This window comes from Festucalex cinctus, chromosome 11, assembly GCF_051991245.1.
Source record: "Festucalex cinctus isolate MCC-2025b chromosome 11, RoL_Fcin_1.0, whole genome shotgun sequence".
NCBI classification, from domain to species: Eukaryota; Metazoa; Chordata; class Actinopteri; order Syngnathiformes; family Syngnathidae; genus Festucalex; species Festucalex cinctus.
The window spans coordinates 20,596,979-20,614,821 of record NC_135421.1 but is presented as its reverse complement, the minus strand read 5'-3'; the positions used below and the strand labels follow the sequence as shown (position 1 = coordinate 20,614,821).

The 17,843-nt window shown below is 40.6% G+C and overlaps 1 protein-coding gene across 3 annotated transcripts in view; it reads left to right on the top strand.

The window, feature by feature from the left end:
• Positions 1 to 201: 201 nt before the first annotated feature.
• igf2bp2a (insulin-like growth factor 2 mRNA binding protein 2a) overlaps positions 202 to 17,843 on the top strand; it is a 51,285-nt gene continuing 33,643 nt past the window's right edge. For 2 of the 3 annotated variants that reach the window (XM_077536383.1, XM_077536382.1), the window contains exons 1-2: positions 202 to 450; positions 1,356 to 1,416. In XM_077536383.1, the coding sequence (XP_077392509.1) occupies positions 276 to 450; positions 1,356 to 1,416 (236 nt within the window). In that variant the 5' untranslated portion in view covers positions 202 to 275. Of the gene's footprint in view, positions 451 to 1,355; positions 1,417 to 13,459; positions 13,498 to 13,607; positions 13,708 to 17,843 lie in introns of those variants that run through there. The other variant, XM_077536386.1, reaches the window with a different exon arrangement.

Sequence of the window (17,843 nt, the reverse complement as noted above, 5' to 3'; positions counted from 1 at the left end):
CGGTGCTTGTTGGCTCCAGAGTAGTGTCGTAACTCCCAGAGTCCCCGTGAAAAAGAGTTTGGCCAGGGCCAGAGTTGCTGCAAAGGGGGGGCTTGCTTTGCTTATAGCTTAGTCTTTTTCCAAGGGGGGTTATACTGCCTTTTTCCCCTCCCTCACCACTTTTTTTTTTTTTTAATTTTCATTTTTTTTTTTTTTTTTTGCACCCTCGCCTAAGGATCTTTGGGATTGATTATTCTATCCTCCCCCCTTCCACCCTCGCTCCTGTCAGATAGATCATGAACAAACTATATGTTGGGAATCTAAGTCCTTCGGTCACTGTGGAGGACTTGCAGCAGCTCTTCGGGGAAAGGAAGCTGCCCGCAGCCGAGCAGGTCCTCGTCAAATCCGGCTATGCCTTTGTGGACTTCCCCGACCAGAACGCGGCCGTGAAGGCTATCGAGCTTCTCTCGGGTGAGTGAGAAGTGATGCTTGATGAGATGACACGATTTAAAAATAACGCACTGAGTCAGTCACGGGAGCACATGCATGAATTATTTGTGCTTTTGTTTGTGTGTGTGTGTGCGAGATTGTGTTCCACGTTTGGTGAGTGACTGGTGCGCGCGTCAAGACTGATTGAATTGATGATCGATTGCCGGACACTTTTTTTTTTCTATTGGCGTTTTAATGTCCCCCCCTTAAAGACAACACAAGCGTCACAAGACGTGCAATAAGCATGCAGATACCGTTATAGAGTATGCCGATTTTTTTTTTGTGTGTGCATGTGCTCACCCCCACTGGAATGCGTGCGCACGGGGTGCTCTTGATGCTTCGGGTAATTATTTTTCACTTATTTTTTCTCGTGATTTTATTGAAGGGAGCCGAGCGTCTCCCGCGCGGAAAACTTGTCACGTCCGTGTTCCTCGGACGTCTGGCCGTGTTTTTACGAGGTGTCTTGGTGGTGGGTCGCGGGGGTCCGGAGGAAAGGGCCCATAAACAGGTAGCTGGAAAAGAGGAGGCGGTGGGTGGTGGAGGAGGAGGAGGAGGAGGAGGGGGCGAGGTGAGCCGATAATTCCGGGGTTGCTGCACCATGCAGGCCCACTCGGAACCGCCTCCATAAAAAAAAAAGGTGAATTCTTCTTTACCCTCTCACACCCACTCAGATTTACCTTGAGAATCGAACCCCACTGTTGGGTCGGGTTCGGTTAGTGGGGTGCGAGGTGGGAGTGCAAAGCATGGCTGCTCGTTCCCACCCCCCACAAACTATCCATATAATTGTGCTCTTTAAAGGGTCCCCACGAGTGGTTTGCACAAACTCTCCAAACTTTTACTGCTCTTTGCGTTGTTTTCTAACGTTGCACTACCTCTGCTCCCTATAGGGAAAGCGGAATTGCACGGCAAGGTGATAGAGGTGGACTACTCTGTTCCCAAGAAGCTGAGGTAGGCCTGACTTGGTGTGAAACACACACATACACATGTATGGACACATGGTTATGCTTCTCAATGAAAAGTTAGAGGTCCACTTGCTATACTGTTCCCAAAGAAGTTGTTTAGAAAGGCATTTTTTTGTGTGTGTGACACCCACACACTGGTAATGAGGAGTTAAAAATGTCTTCTGGAAAATGTTTAAGAAATAATCATCTCTCACCTGCATTGTATTTCAGACTCAATTCATTTTCATGTTTAAAAAAAAAAAAATCAGCTATATTCAAACAATATTTAGGCAGCTGTACTTTTTTAAGATTCAATTTTGAGCAAGTTATGTGATTTAAAAAAAAAGGCAAATACAGTATAAAAATGCTTGATATTAAACATATGCAGAAATAATTCTGAGAGGCTAATCTATAAATAATATGGTTTGGGTCCCTGTGCGTGTGTGCCCCATGACTGACTTGCAGCCGACAGGTTTGATCTGTGAAATATTGCTGAGGACGTCCACGCCATACACACAACACAAACATTTTGCTGTTGCTTGGAAAGTACGTTGTTGTTGTTGTTTTAGCCAAAATGGCACACATATACACAAACATTTTGCTGTTGTTTGAAAAGTACACGTTGTTGTTGTTGTTTTAGAAAAAATGGCACACAGATACATATTACATAATTCTTGGCTAATTGTCAGTGCACCTGAATTGGATCATGACAACAACTGAGACCCCCCCCCCCCCCCCCCCTCTCCCATTCCAACCTACTTTGTGTGTAGGCTGTATCACCACAATGCACAATGAATAGCATACCAATCAGCGCCTTCACTTAAACGTACGCGTGTACGTGGGTCCACGTTTTGTGTTTCTTTCTTCTTCTTTTTTTTTTTGCTTACACCGCCACGCCACTTCCATCTATTCCTCGCCGTAACAGCCCACTTTTTCGCTTTCTGCACATTCGACACGCTTCCACGGGGCCTATATATTGCGCAACCTCCCCTTCCCCTGTAGGGAGAAGCCAAATTGCGTGACAAAAAGGTAAATATTCAACCCCCTTGTGGAGGAACACGTGACCCCACACTATGTGCTTCCAGCGCCCCTCCAAACCCAACCCCCACTCTTCTTCCGTAAACGCTTTCCTACACTCACAACCCACGCGTTTTGGGTTTTTTTTTTGGGGGGGGGGGGGGGGGGGGGTGATTTACGTGCATCTTACGTAAGTAAATCAACGTCGTCAACGTTTTAAAGTTGGCTTCTTTTTTTTTTTTTTTTTTTTTTTTTTGTGTGGACGCCATTTGGTGTGCAACGGCGTGTTCGAGGAAGCTCACCAACATGGCGCACAATGGGTGCGCCACTCCCCACACAGCCAACGTGCACGTAGGCCATAATGGTTGAGCCTCATAATGGCTGCCACGATGGCCTTTTTCCTGCATGGGGCGGGATCACACGGGTTGAAAAAAAGTGCATACATGTGTGCTAGCTACAAGGGGGAAAAAAAAAAAAGACTGTGTGTGTGAGAGAGAGAGAGTGTGGGTGGAACGCCGCGGCCCACACATGTGAATGTACATACATCCCCCCCACTCCGCGTTGAGGCAACCCTCGCCATTTCAGGGGAGGTGCAACAATGTATGGGCGAAATCACATGAGCGGCAGGATACGTTTTTTTTCCACAAGTCGTGACTTCTTTTTCTGACTCGCTTCAAACGCAACGACGAAATTCAAATCGTGATTTTAAAAGGATTTCCGTGCCCTGGTGGAGAAATAGTCACGCGACGTCCAAAAAAGACGTCACATTGGCCATAATAATTAGATTAACATGTATTTCTTTTTTTTTATGTTAACGCAATGTTGACGTAATTGTATTATTGTATTATCGTCATTGCAAATTAGTCTGTAAATATATATTACAATACTAATTGAATATAATACCAGCTAATTTGAAACAATGTAGTTTAATTAGTATTTACACATTTCCTTTCGTTGATGTTATTTTACATTTCGTCTATTGAAATAGTTGTGTGAATAATTGTATTTGGTTAGAGTAATGACACGTAAGTAGTTTTGTATGACTGTGTGCATTGTCCTCAGGCCATGTGAGTTTTCTTTTGCATTTGTTGATTTAGCGTGACTCAATTATGCTTATATGAATAACTGGATTAACATTTAAAGCTTTCTTTAGAGTTTAAATACAGTGCGTTTTTTTCTTTATTTAATTGTGTTTTGTTATTCGTTTCCCCTGTAAATTACTGTGGGCCTTTCTGAAGGACAAAGTTGTGTTTCAGATATTGTATTTGCTTCAAATGTGATGTTTGTGCTTATAATTGCATTTAAAATGTGGGGAAAATGATTTAGTACAGCGACTAAGAATTTTATGGAAGTTAACTTTGTTTTTCTTATAAAACCTGTTGCATTTTTGTCATTATAAAAGCAGACTAATGACCATAAATAGGAACATTGCATTTTGTTATTGATATTAAAATTCCACAGATTTAATCACTGATATCAAACACATTACATCCAATGTATTTTTATTTTATGCGCAAGGACTCAATATCTTTTATTTATATACACTATATATTAATTCGAAACTTTTAGTTTAATTTTATATGTAAGCTTTTTAATTGTAGCCCTACCATTAAACATGAGGTAAAGTAAATCAATTTATCAGGCATTTTTTTCCCCTCCAGATTTTTCCCAAGCCATATGGTCGAAATGTAATTAAAAGCCTGCGATTAAATTTGAGCACGAAATTAAGATAATTAATCTTCACCTATTGAGAACCGTACAAAGTTAGTTTGTCTGTTTTGAGTGGTGGCAGCTTGTCCGCTACGTCACGTGTACTGTCCTGGCAAAGCGTTTCCCATGAGGGTTGACCTGGTGTGAATCCATCTCTTGTTTATTTAATTAAATGATATGCAGCGTTGCCCGACTATTAAATGTTGCCAGTGAGCACAAAAGCGACTGAAAGGGTTTGTGTATGACATTGTTATACGTCATTTTTTCTGATGTGCGCAGGATTTGTGAGCGTTCAACGCGTTTGTTTATTCGTCCCTCTGCACATTTGAGTGAAATGGTGCTCAAATAAACAATCATTAAGACGCGCCGCTCGGTTAGTTGACTTTGATAAAGCCGAATCGATGACAAGACCAATTTGCTTGTTTTGCAGATCATTCTGAAATGAAGGTGTAAAACATCTGCATTGCACCACATCAGGTCAAAACGGCGAAAGGCGATAGCCATTAGTTGATCCGTTCCGCATCCATTAAAACTCCCCCACTTGATCCCGGGTGTCGCCGATGAACCTCTCAGCCTGGCTGACCACCTCCTCTTGCCTCAGTGTCTCCCAAGAGGTTGACAACAAGCTTTTTTCCCAACATTGGTTTTAGTTGGTCTTAATTAATTAACCGTGATGTGTGAACTCACGCTTACCTCCTCATTTGTACAGCGATCATTTATTTACAAAAGCGCTGTTCGTGTTTCTTGCGCCTTAGCGCGGTGGAGCACATAGCTCGGAGACGAAGCCCAGCTTAGATGTGAGAGAATTGCAAATTGTGCCGCTCCGAGATTGGTAAGGCTTCTCTGTTCAAACTCCTGCAATCTCCGTTTACCGTCCCGGTGCTTCCATGCCCACAGCATGTTCTCGTTCGACTCCAACCTGTTGAAACGATCCCCAATTTAGCAAGGGAAAGGGTGTCTCACCTTTTTTTTTTTTTGCCGGTATTTTAATTTGTATCATATTAAGAAGATGAGCGTTGTCTGTTCACGCTTCATTGGAGATAACAAGTTCACCTGCAGTGAAGTGACAGATTCAGAGCAGTGGATTTTTTTAACACAGTTACCGGACTTGGTTGTATGTGGACCACATAAACTGGTCCTGAGTCATCTGAATGATGTGTACTTGGTTCAGTATACAACAGACTCTGGCATGTTTCAAATGTGGTGAGAAAACAACCAGAACCAGAAAGCTGATCCAATAACAAATGAACCAGGTCTTAAGGCATCATTGTGATGTATAAAACAGATGTAACCGATGACTTACTGGTAGGGATGTAACGATAAGGGCAATATCGTGATATTAAAACTGACAAAATATCGTCGTCGTCATGTTCACAATATTGAAAAGGAACACATCTGTTAAAAAAAGTCAGGTTGATTTCCATTTGTGCAGTTCTAGCACCTTCTAGTGGCTAGTTTATTAGTGGAATTTAATTTTCATTAGGGATGTTTTGGCCTTCTATGTTTAAAATCTATCTAATTGTCAGATGAAGGGGAACCTAATTTGCTTGTGAAGCGATCAATGTGTGCTTGCATTAGCAAGTAAGTGCCTCAATAATGTTATTAGAGATTGTAGGTGGTTTATATGCATTGCTGTTATGTACAAAAGCACAATATTGTTCTTTATTTTAGTATGAGCTCTTTTTTTTTTTTAACAATATTGTGACCTTTTTTAAATATCGCCAACCCCCCCCAATATCGTGATAATTATCGTACCGTGACCTTCATATCGTATCGTGATGTTTGGATATCGTTACATCCCAACTTACTGGTGTAGCTTGTTTGTGGTTAGTAATAGGCATGTCACGATCAGCGCAATATCGTGATCTTGTGGTATTAAAACTGCCACAATATCATTGTTGTCATGTTCACGATATTTAAATGCAACACATCTGTTAAAAAAAAAAAAAAGGTCAGGTTGATTTCCATTTGTGCAGTTGTAGCACCCTCTGGTGGCTAGTTTTTTTAAAGTGCAATTTAATTTTTATTCGGGATGTTTTGGCCCTTTTATGTTTAAAATCTACACTAATTGTCAGATCAAGGGGAACGGAATATGCCTGTGAAGCAAGTCAATATGTGGAGGAACTCAATGTGTGCGTGCATTAACAACATTATAATAATAATGATAAAACATAATAATAATAACATAACCATGATATGGACAAAAGCACAATATTGTGCTTTTTTTAGTATGACATCATGTTTTTTTTACAATATTATGACCTTTTTTTAAATATCGCAAACCTCCCCTACAATATCGTGATAATTATCGTATCGTGAGCTTCATATCGTGATAATACCGTCTCGTGACATTTGGATAGCGGTACATCCATAGTAAATCGTCACATATTGGCAGTGTATTCTTGTATACTATTTGCTCAAGATGTTGCCTTAAAGTGCATTTGGGTATTTGTGCTGGTAAATCCATCCAGACAATTATTAACTTTAACAAGTGGGCCGTTTTGCTTTGTGTTGCTTTTATGCGCTCTTTAAGTCCCTGCACAGCAGAGCTACTTCCTGTTTACATTCTCACGCCTGCCATTGACCAATGAGAGAAGAGAACAGGGTTTACGTTCCGTTCAGAATGAAACCGAATGACTAAATGGAATGAAAATGTTCCACATTAACACCTCAATCAAAATGGAATTCCATTCGGTTTAATCGGAAAAGCTGGTCTGCTTTGTTTTGACGTAAACGCATAGTGACGCTTGAAAATGGAGCTCGTCTACAATGGGAGAAATTGTTTTAAAGTACTTGTAACTTGTTTTTTTTTTGTTTTTTTTATTAAGCGTTTGCTTTCATGAAAGTGTTAAAACAATCAACTACTGTTCTAAATGGATAAATAAACTCCATTTTGATAAATCACATGCTGTTACATGGCTGTTCTGATTAGCGTAGTGGCGGAGCGGGAGTAAAGGGCAGATTGGAATAGATCACATCACATGTAAACAGTTGACCAGTCAGAATGACAAAAAAAAAGTCTCCATATAAACCTGGCTATGATGTGTCGTGATGGGACATTTTTACCACTAAATCAGATACACTGCGATTTTTTGCGGGGGGGAGAAAAGAAACCTTACTGTCGATGTGAAATTGTGAATGCACCCCGGTGTGATTGCTCTGCTCGTGCGGTTAATTTGGTCAAATGTGAACACTGTCATCTGAACACCAAACTAGCGGACCGAGTCCGCTTGATGAGGTGGCCTTGGTCCTCTTTCAAGACCAAAGATGTGAGCCAGCATTGAATAATGTTCAGGATAATCACAAATATATACCAGTAAAAGCATATGTAAGGCATCAGAAGCAGCTGTCTTGACACTAAAGAAGAATATTTGCCTTGGCTGTGCTTCCAAATGTGTGCATTTGATATGTTTACACTCAGCTTAAGAACAACAGGTGAATCCCATTTGAAGACGCGCAACGGGATTGTAATTTTTTTTCCTCATGTGCCAGTGCTTACAGAGGGCACCCAAGGGTGTGGTCTGCATGGGCGGGTGGGCAGCTGGGGGCATAAAGCAGGTGGTGATACTCACTGCCGTCGTCCTGTATCAACACCTCATAGTGTAACTGTGCACTGATGGCTTTTGAACAGGTGAAAGGAGATGGCTGAAAGTAGCGCGCGTCCAGGCTGCATTTGGCCTGCCACACAACTGAGCGAACCAGCCGGACGAGACTCAACTGGAAAATTGTGGAAAAAAAAGAAAAGAAAATACAGTTAGCGCCCGTTTATATTATATATTTTTAACCACAGAATAGTGTGAATGTTGAGGAGGAATATGATTGCCCTGGTTGCTGTATAGATATTTTGATGCAGAGAGAGGAAAATGGTGAGAAATAAACTAGAGAATGCGGATAATTGAGAGCCTTTTGGAAATGAACACCCTGTTTATTGACTCTCTTCTATATGGCATTTTTGATTGTCTGTTACATAGACAACATTACAGCCGAATAAAAAAACAAAAAAACAAACAAACAGAGGGATTGATGTTGGACTATGTTACCGGTTCGATCATTGGTTTCCAAAGTAAAAACAGATGTTTGAAAATGTCTTATTTTGATTAAATACAGAAGATAATCAGTCTAGCATCATGAAGGAGAACAGAAACTACTGCTGATATGCTGAAATCGAAGGATTTGGACTGTTTCAAATGAAAAATGGTTACGCGATTCACGTTGACAGCTCTTGCAGTTGCAATCACACACAAAAAGATAGTGGTCAGCTTTTAACTCTTTGATTGCCAAAAACGTTAAATAACGATTAGTAAAATCACGGTGTATGCCGCCATAAACGTTAAATGACGTCAACTACGTTTTTTTTTTTTTTTTTTTTTTAGTGGAGCGCTGCCTCATCAATAGGTTGTGAAATCAAAAACAATAACTATGGCCAGCAGATGGCAGCATTGTATCTCTTTTCAATGGGTTGCCGGTATATGGAATTACAATGAAACATGACGGAATACAATGAACTAGAACGTTTTCAAGGATGACGTGAATGATCAAAACCTTTTGTCACATTAAACCTAATTCAAAGAGCGTCACTCAGAGGTTAGCACCTCGAATCTAGGACTTGTGCTTGTGTGGGTTACTCCTAATATCTAATATCATGCATGTGAGGTGCGCCTAGGATTCATTAAAATCATGCCAGACTACTGGTTGACAGTAGTCAGGTTTCCATCCAAATGTTTTGAACTTCTTAAGCGAATTTTGTGAAAATGTGCAGAACGGACATGCGACTTACGCCCGTTCCCATCCGTTCTTCTTTTGCGAATAGTGAGAGGAGACTGTGCAGCGAGATGATGTCATATGAGTGTGTCTCTCTCCCACAAACACAAAATGGACAGATTACTGATCTAAAATTGCATTAATGTTTTTTTTCTTTAGTTAATTCTAAAAAGAAATTGTGTTTATTTGTCTCCCCAAACATATGTTACTTTATCATCCGCCATTTTAAAAAAAAATAAAATTTTTGTGACTACAAACTACGTGTGATGTAGTATCCGGTCAAAACGTGTGACGTATATCCAGTCTTATAGCCGCTGATTTGTAAAAGCTGTTTCCATAGCTAAAATGTGCATTTTCTTTTTTTCGACATGCTTCAAAATCCACCTGCTCCAAGCGTAAAATAATCTTCTTCTTCTTTCTTTCTTTTTTTACTGGAGTTTCCATGCAGTTTCTTTTTCACAATTCTTGAAAATTCAAATAAAAATAGGTCACTAATGTCACTTTGTAAAGAACTCAGGAAATAGATCATATTTTTCTATAATTCATGTGATAAATTTAATACCTTTAAAAACACATTTTGCCACTTGCTGTCGACTGAAGATGACATCACAGGTGCTCAGGAAACGGATAACGACCAATCATGGCTCAGCTTGCTAAGGTCACATGACCAAACTGAGCTGTGATTGGTCGTTACAAAGCTGAGCTGTGATTGGTCGTTACGTTTCCTGAGCACCTGATGGTCATTTTCAGTCGACAAGTGGCAACATGTGCTTAATTGTACATAAAAAATAATGAAGTTATCACATTAAAAGACAAAATATGAACTTTTCACTGCTGAAAATGGCTAAATTAGATATTTCTTTAAGGCACAAACACAACAAAAACACTGTGGTCCTTTATTGATATTTTGATTGTGATGTATAGTTGCACACATCTGCACTCAGCACATAACATTTTTATGGACAATCACTTTCATTCAGAGCAATCAGGAGCGCTGCAAGGATATGTTGGATTTGTTTTTTTGTTTTTTGTTTTAAAGTCTCTTTGGTGCTCTTCAGTGAAGGGATCTGCAAAGCATATCGAAAAAGAGAAAAAACTGAGGCACTCAAAGGGGTTCCAAGTGAAAGGCCTTTATTTCAACATGGCCAGTTGATTAAAAATTTCGTTTCGCCTTTGTCAGGGCCTACCAAAGGATCTACCAAGGCCGAAACACGTAGGCAATTTTTAATCAACTAGCCATGTTGAAATAAAGGCCTTTCACTTGGAACCCCTTTGAATGCCTCAGTTTTTTTTTTTCTCTTTTTGAGTCACTTTCATTATTGACATGGAAAAGATATAATCGACATGTTTGAATCGGCGTCGGTGAATTTGATTACTGTGATTGGCTGTTAGCCAGCGAATCAGCGCACGGGGCAAGAAGAGGAAGTGACGAGTGGATAAACAGTAATGATGGAAAGCCTGGACCAATTTATTTATTTTTTTTGTCGCTCATTTTGCGCATCGTCACACTGCTGTACCCTCCCCGCATTTGAACGTTCAATGTCTGTCTGGGCAGAAGATCGGCAAGAGGACTTTGTCTCTTTGGTTCAAGAGAGACCGGCATTGTATGATATTATCGTTAAAGGGTATGCCGACAAACAAAGGTATGGAAGCCAAACTAATGCTGCATTCGAGGATGGTCGGAAGTCAGATATATGCGAGTTGGTTTTTCCCAGTTCCGACCTGAAAGCGTTCGAGTCAAACATAAATAACCAAAATGGCGGATAGTGATAAATTGTTTTTTATTTTGGTCCTCAAAACTCATTTTGACCTGTAGAAAACTTACCTTTTTGCAATTTTGCTTCATTTATAGTTTTAATCTTATTTCATAAGCATTCCATACAGTTAAGTAGTTGACCGTATAATTTTATGCAGGGAGATAGCGGCAATACTGTCACGTACGTTGTGTTACGTGGAGTTATGTCGAACATTCAGAGTGACGTCACATTGTAGTCCGCCGGTGAAGTCGGGGTCCTTTTTTCCTTCCGACTTCGCAAGTGGAATTTCCGAGTTCAAGGGGGCGTTCCCGTACACACTTCCTGGTTTGAACTCACAAAAGTCCGACTTCCGGCCATCCTCAAATGCAGCATATGACACGACATGGGGATGTGACTGGATGTAGCAGGTAGGATTTATTTTTATATATTATACGGTGCAAAAAGGCAGAGGGTTCTATTCACGTGAGAGAAAAAGTAACCGGTTTGCATTGTTTACCTTTTTATAGCCCGCCCCCGTAATGAGGTTTCCGGTTGCCTTTAGGATTAATGACTACCGCCGCCGATGGTATGGAGGCGAATTACTTCTCGCGTATGCGCTGGTGGTACGTAATAGTCGGGGTCGGTGCGGCGTGTATCATTTTTTCTATGTGACGTGCCGACGCCACAGGGGGTAGACGTCGGTCACATTTGGCAAAAGAATTGTTTGCACATAACTGCAAAACAGTTCAAAACACTGCGATATAGCGTACGCACAAGCTCCTTGCCCTCGTCATTTGTGGGGGTTGAGATTGACTGTTTTAGTGGCGTGCCTCATAGTGGTGACGTGTTATCAAAGTGAATATCTCAAGCAGTACAAATTCAACAAAAGCCCCATTGGTCCTCCATTGTTGCCATGCATGCCTTCACTGAAAAGTCAACACACGTGTACGACGCCCATGTCCATTTTTTATAGGTGACATTTTCCCACATGTTTGACAGAATAGTTTTTACTGACCTACATTTTCATTGTCCAATAATAAGTGCATGGTCAATTGCACCTTTTCCTATTTTCAGGTAAAGTTACACAGTCCCTAAGTCAGCTGAGATAAACTCCAGGTTCCACCATGACTGAGAACATAATAAGCAGTATAGGGGAAAAAAAACCCCCAAAAAAACATGGATGGATGTCATCTCAAGACCTTTGTCATTTCTCAGCGGAGCAGAGCGTGCTGACTGGTTCGAGATGCAGGTCCAGCTTGTGTTGTCAGCGCTCGCTGTAGAGCGGTGATTTTATTTGACAGTGAATACATATCCCAGCAAGCAGCCAAAGTAAAAATACCAGTGCTCATTTCGGTTCTCCAAGTGCAGCAAGGGGGGAAAAAAAAAAAAGGTGCTGAGTCCGATTGTGTGTCACAACCCCGAGCCCTTTTGTGACCTTTCTTATTCATAACCCCCACTCGGAGCCATCGGTTTCGTCCTTTTTCCATATGCATGCGCTCTCAACGCAGGAACGGGACCTCCGCAGAAACTAACCCCCCTACAAGCCGGCCATTGTGCCTCCTCTGTTAACTGAGCGAGAAGAGGAGCAACACAGACAGAGGGACTTCCGAAAGAGGCAGCGTCAGAGCCAGAGACGGGAATATTTGTGTGGGTGTGTGTCCGTTTCCCTGTCTACTCCTACAGGAGGAGAACTTAAGCACTGCTGATAGAGGGCAGCATTGCATCCCCTTGTTTGGATGGCTCGTGTGGGCTGCAGAGAGTTGAATAAACCAGCATCTAACTAGATACAGATTGATAGATGGGTGGATTGAGCTCTCATTAGCTTTAGAATGGGATGTTTTTTCTCTGCTAAACTTTAATATATTATATTAAACGGTTGTCAATGACAGCTGTTATGACTCTAATGTGCATGCAAGACATCTGGCATAATGCACCGTAAAAATAATAATAATAATGATAAGTAGTAATATTTACTTGAAAAACTAAGTTTTTTTTCCACTCAGAAATTTAAAGTAAATTTTACGAGTGTTTTAAGTACATTTTACCAGTTTATAAAAAAATAATAAAAAGATACGCATGGGTTGAGGAACAACCCCACGAGACAGCCACTCTACCACCTGAGCCATGCCGCTCCTGCTGTGTCCGTATATTGTTGGTGTCAGGCCTTGTACCTCCAAGATCCCAGTTTTTTTTTTTGTCTCATTTTGGACACACCAGCAACGGAGTATCGTGGCAAACAGCAACAGTTACAGTGGTAGACTGGCTGTCCCCCAAGTTAAAGGTCATGAATTTGTTCCTCAACGTTTGAGTATTTTATTTTTAAATAAAAACTGGTGTTTTGGGGAGAGCTAATGTGCTGGTTCCTTAAGATTTGTGGTCGCCAGGGGGCATCGGTAAGAATGCACGTTGATGACTCAGTTTCCCTTTTATTAGAGTCAATCTATGGGCGTGTGGCTACATGTGTGTACACAATGATTTCGTAAGGTAAACAAATAAACAAAAACGCCTCAGTCGAGAGTAGCTTGTAAAAATATAAATGAACTTAGTATGACTGGGCCATCAGCACTAACGATTAGCATATGGAAACAATGGTAAACGGCCCACGGATATAACAACACTCTTTAAACTACACAAATCGTGCATTAATCATTATATCGGGCTATTATCACAATATTCACTTTTCTATGACGCACACTCTAAATTGGCACACACTGACCCAACTGCGGTGTCTGCACGTCAACGCGTATAACTTTTGAGCCTACAAGCAGTGCGCTCTCAACCAAACCCAGCCAACTTCTGATTGGCCACAGCGACTGTCAATCACACGGCAAAGTCAAGACGGGCCGCGTCCTTCATCGCAACTGGTAAAATGTACTCAAAACTCTTCTTGTAAAATTTACTTAGAATTTCTGAATGAAAACAAATTGACCAGTATATTTTTTCTAGTAAATATTACGCTTTTTTTGTTTTACAGTGTGGCTTTGCGTTGAGAAAAATGATGAGGAAATTAGTCAGTTGTGATGCGTGTACGTGCAGTATTGAGAACATCAAGCAAGGAGATGCAGCACGATACGGTACGTAGTAGTTTGTGGAAACTATATGAATGCTATGTACCTTATCTGTATATGTACATAAATAAATAGAGTATATGTCAATATGTACAGCTGCAAGAATAGTAAGGACCATTTTATAGCGCAAAGAAGTTGACGAGAATGACTGTACAGAATAACGACTTCAAGCTAGCTTGTACATCAGTAGTAGTCATACGCGCCTTAAGAAAGTGCAAGTAGTGTAATTCTGCACATGAATTTGTTTCCGACATGGTCAAATTATCTCTTAATTCCCTTTGCGACTGTGTGTTTAGCCATAAAAAATATCAAATATCCATGTATCCCTACACCAAAGCGAACAGGTTATTCAAGACTCAGCCTTTGGCTGCTGTCTCTTCCTTCACTTCCTGCTGAAGTGTCATTCGATATTTAACAATAATGACCTTAATATAAGAGGCCTGTTATTTCAATCTACAGTGCATGATTGATTATGTAGGAATAGGGAGCTAGATACCAGAGAGTAGAAATTATAGTACTAGTAGTAAGGTTCATTGAATCTAGCGTGCATGTGTTTGGAATGTGGGAAGAAGATGGAGTACCCAGAGAAAACCGCGACAGATTTTCGAACTGAACACCTCAGAACTGTGCCAGGACACTAGCCACTCACCCAACATCCACAATACATTCCACAAAATTGTCAGAATACTCATCAATCAATCAATTAATCAACAGTATTCCCATCCTGACACGTATGTGCTGTATGTTAAACAGCAAATAAACAAAATAAATGCACTGTGTCCAGAATGACATCAAATAAAAGTATACAGTCGACTTTGGTTGTCAAGGTCACGAGCACAGAGTGAACACAAACATTTGTAAAAGCCTGTTATGTTGTGGCACTTTACTGAGATAGCCCCAGGGGGTGAAGAATACGTTATTTTTCATTTCTCCAAATCGCCTGCGCTGAGGGATTCCCGTGGGTGCTTGAGGTGGATCGCTATCATGCCCCCGTATTTCTTTTTATTTTGTTTTTTTGTTTTTTTGTTTTTTGTTTAAACCTATGATGCCTAGCACGCTGTCACAGCACAGTGGACGTTGCTAGGTAACGGGTCATTTGATTCACACGGTGTGTGTTTGGCGTGCATCGCGGAATTCCCTATATTTCTTGAGACACACACTTTGCCCTGAAATGTAGGTGAAGCGCTTGCACCAAAACGTGGACGTCCAGCGGGTCGGTAAATATTTGATGGCGAAGCAGTCATGCATATATTCTTGTAGTCCCACAATTTTACCCGGCGGGTATTTTCATTGATGGCAACGCTACCGTTCACCTCCCTGCCTTCTCCAGGGAATGTCACACCCTCTTTCCACTGCAGCATTTGCCTCCTCCTCCTCTTCTTCTCACATGTGCACATTTTGTGTCAGTATCACCTTATTCCTACGCCCATGATCCTTTGCAGGAATTATGGGTGTGACTTTATGAACCGGCGTTTTGTTTACATAGTAACTGGATGTGTGTGGCTTCACTTTCTAGGACTATTACAGACTGAAACAATATGGGAACGCTATTTGTTGCTAATAGAAAACATTTCAATCCTGTAGCTAATTAAGTATGGTAAAAAAATAAAATAAAAATTAATTAATTATGCTGACATTAGAATGTGGCGCCTGTTCCCAGCATTAGCACCATTAGCGGCTAGTGGCTAAGCAAGTGTCCCATATAGGCTGGCAAGTAGTGTTAATTTTATCTGCCGTTTTTAAATTCAGTCTCAGTTTTAGTCCAATTTCAATCATCCTTGTTCATTTTTATCATAGTTAGTCAACCTCATCCCGTTTTTACTTAGTCCATTTTTAGTCGACTGTACCTAAATCTAGCATTTTAGTGTCTATTTTAGTCCAAGAAAATGTAATTTTTTTGGTGTAGTTTTAGTCAACAAAAAGCGTCGTTTTAATCTAGTTTTAATCAGGAAAATAATTTAACCCCTGTATTTTTTTCAGCAGATTATGTTGAACATTTCTGATCTAAAACTATTTCACATCAAATGTTCTCATCTTTTTGATGAAAAACAACTTGACACACAATTACAGTATGTCAACAAGTGGCTACTATGGCCTGATGCTATTAGCTAGTAAGTTAGCCAGCATTAGTTAGCGGTCGGATTAACATTATTGTTGGAACATTATCACCGTTGGATTAATGTTACGTTATAACTATAATTTACTTTTTTTTGTGTGCATGTGGCACTTGCTAGCTGCATATTTGAAAGGGGGTTTGTCACGGTGTGTCACATGACACTGATGACAGTGTCACAGTGACAGATTAGCAGAGACAAGGTTTTACAAAACCAGATAATTTTTGTCTCGTTTATTTTTATGAACTAAAATATCCAAAGATTTTAGTCCAGTTTTTATTAAGTGAAGTACATTTTTGTCGCGTCTTCATTAGTCGACGAAAATGTATAGCCTACTGATTTAGTCCCAGTTATTGTTTATTAACTCTTTTACTGCCACACGTTATCAAAGAAAAACTTTTATATGACAAAGGCTTTGATCATTTACGTCATCCTTCAAAACGTTCTATTTCATCAGATTTTGTCATGTTTCATTGTAATTTTATACACTGGCAGCCCATTGAAAAGAGATACAATGCTGCCATCTGCTGGCCATACATTTTGAGTGTTTTTGATTCCACAACTCATTGACCAGACAGCGCGAGCTGCACTTTGATAAAAAACAAAACAAAACAAAACAAAAAACGTAGCTGACATCATTTAACGTTTATGGCGGCATACATCGTGATTTTACGAATCGTTATCAAATGTTTTGGCGGTCAAAGAGTTAATGAGCGTTTTAGTCTAGTCTAGTTTTACTCTAGTTTTTTGTTTAGTTTTCATTGACGAAATTTAACACTACTGGCAAGAACCGTCCAACTTCTTTTCAAAGGCAGTTTAACGGGCCAAAAATGACTCTGCACTCTATGATGCTGACAGCCTGACACAGTTGCAGATCAATTTTCAACAAACTGAGCTTAGGCAAATGTGCTGTTTTAGCTGGCAAAATCTCGACAGTGGTTCTGACGTCTCTTCGTCTCATAGCCCAAAAATCTCACTTACTAATGTTCCAGAGAAGAAAATGCATTTTGTTGCTATGCACAGTTTAAATGTAGGGGTGGGGGCCGGGTGATGGTTTAAAAATGAAATCTAATCGGTCGTTCATTATTAAATGAAATGCGTTATTTTCTTTTGTTTAATCATAATTGTAAAAAAAAAAAAAAAAAAAAAAAAAAGTATTTTATTTTCTGAATACTCGATTATTTGACAGCTGCAGCCCTAGTAACAAACGGCTCACTGCTCCTTCCGTGTTTCAACATCAGCACCCTCAGGAATAAGGTGGATAATGCCTTGCACACCGCCGCCTCGCCCGGCCCCCCCTTCCAGCTGCCTTCCAACAATGTCACCGCTTCCTGGCACAGCGTGGCAGCGCTGAATGAGGCCAGCTGTGCATGAGTGGGTGTAAATAGTGTACAACTGTATGCTATGTACTGTAAGCTGAATGTGAGCTTCCCCTATCGCATAGTGTAACCGAGACAGGCGGTTTATTCTTAGCAGCTTACTCCTTATTGGCGTTGCTTAACAGCACTACACATCCGTGCATATGCGTGTGTATGTGTCCTTGCTGTACCGTCTTCATGCCGCTTGCGCCGTTCCCCGAGCGGGAGGCGGCAGTTCATCTTAGATGGATAATTGCTGCGGTTGTGTTTTTTTTCTTTTTGGCAAGAAGTGTGAGAAGTGATTCCTGGTTGTTTTGATGTTGCAGCATACAGTATATGAATCAGCTTCAAAAGACCACCCTTGTGTCAAGTAAGCGTAGGCGAAGAGATAGTCATGTTTTCACGCATGCTTGCTTGTTGTTCTCTAATAGCCGCAGATGCGTGAGACAAGTGAGGAATTTCCTAACCTGTCTTTTTGTTTTCCCCTACTCTCAACCTAGAAAGTCGCCAGTTACATCATGGGGGGAATACCTACTGCACAGAATGTCAGCACAGACACAATTGCCAGCAGACTAAACACATCTTTAGTGGCATTTTTTATATCACATAAATGGTAGGGTACTAACCGCTTAGGTAGGCTCCATAGCAGGATAACTCCTTTTACTTTCTT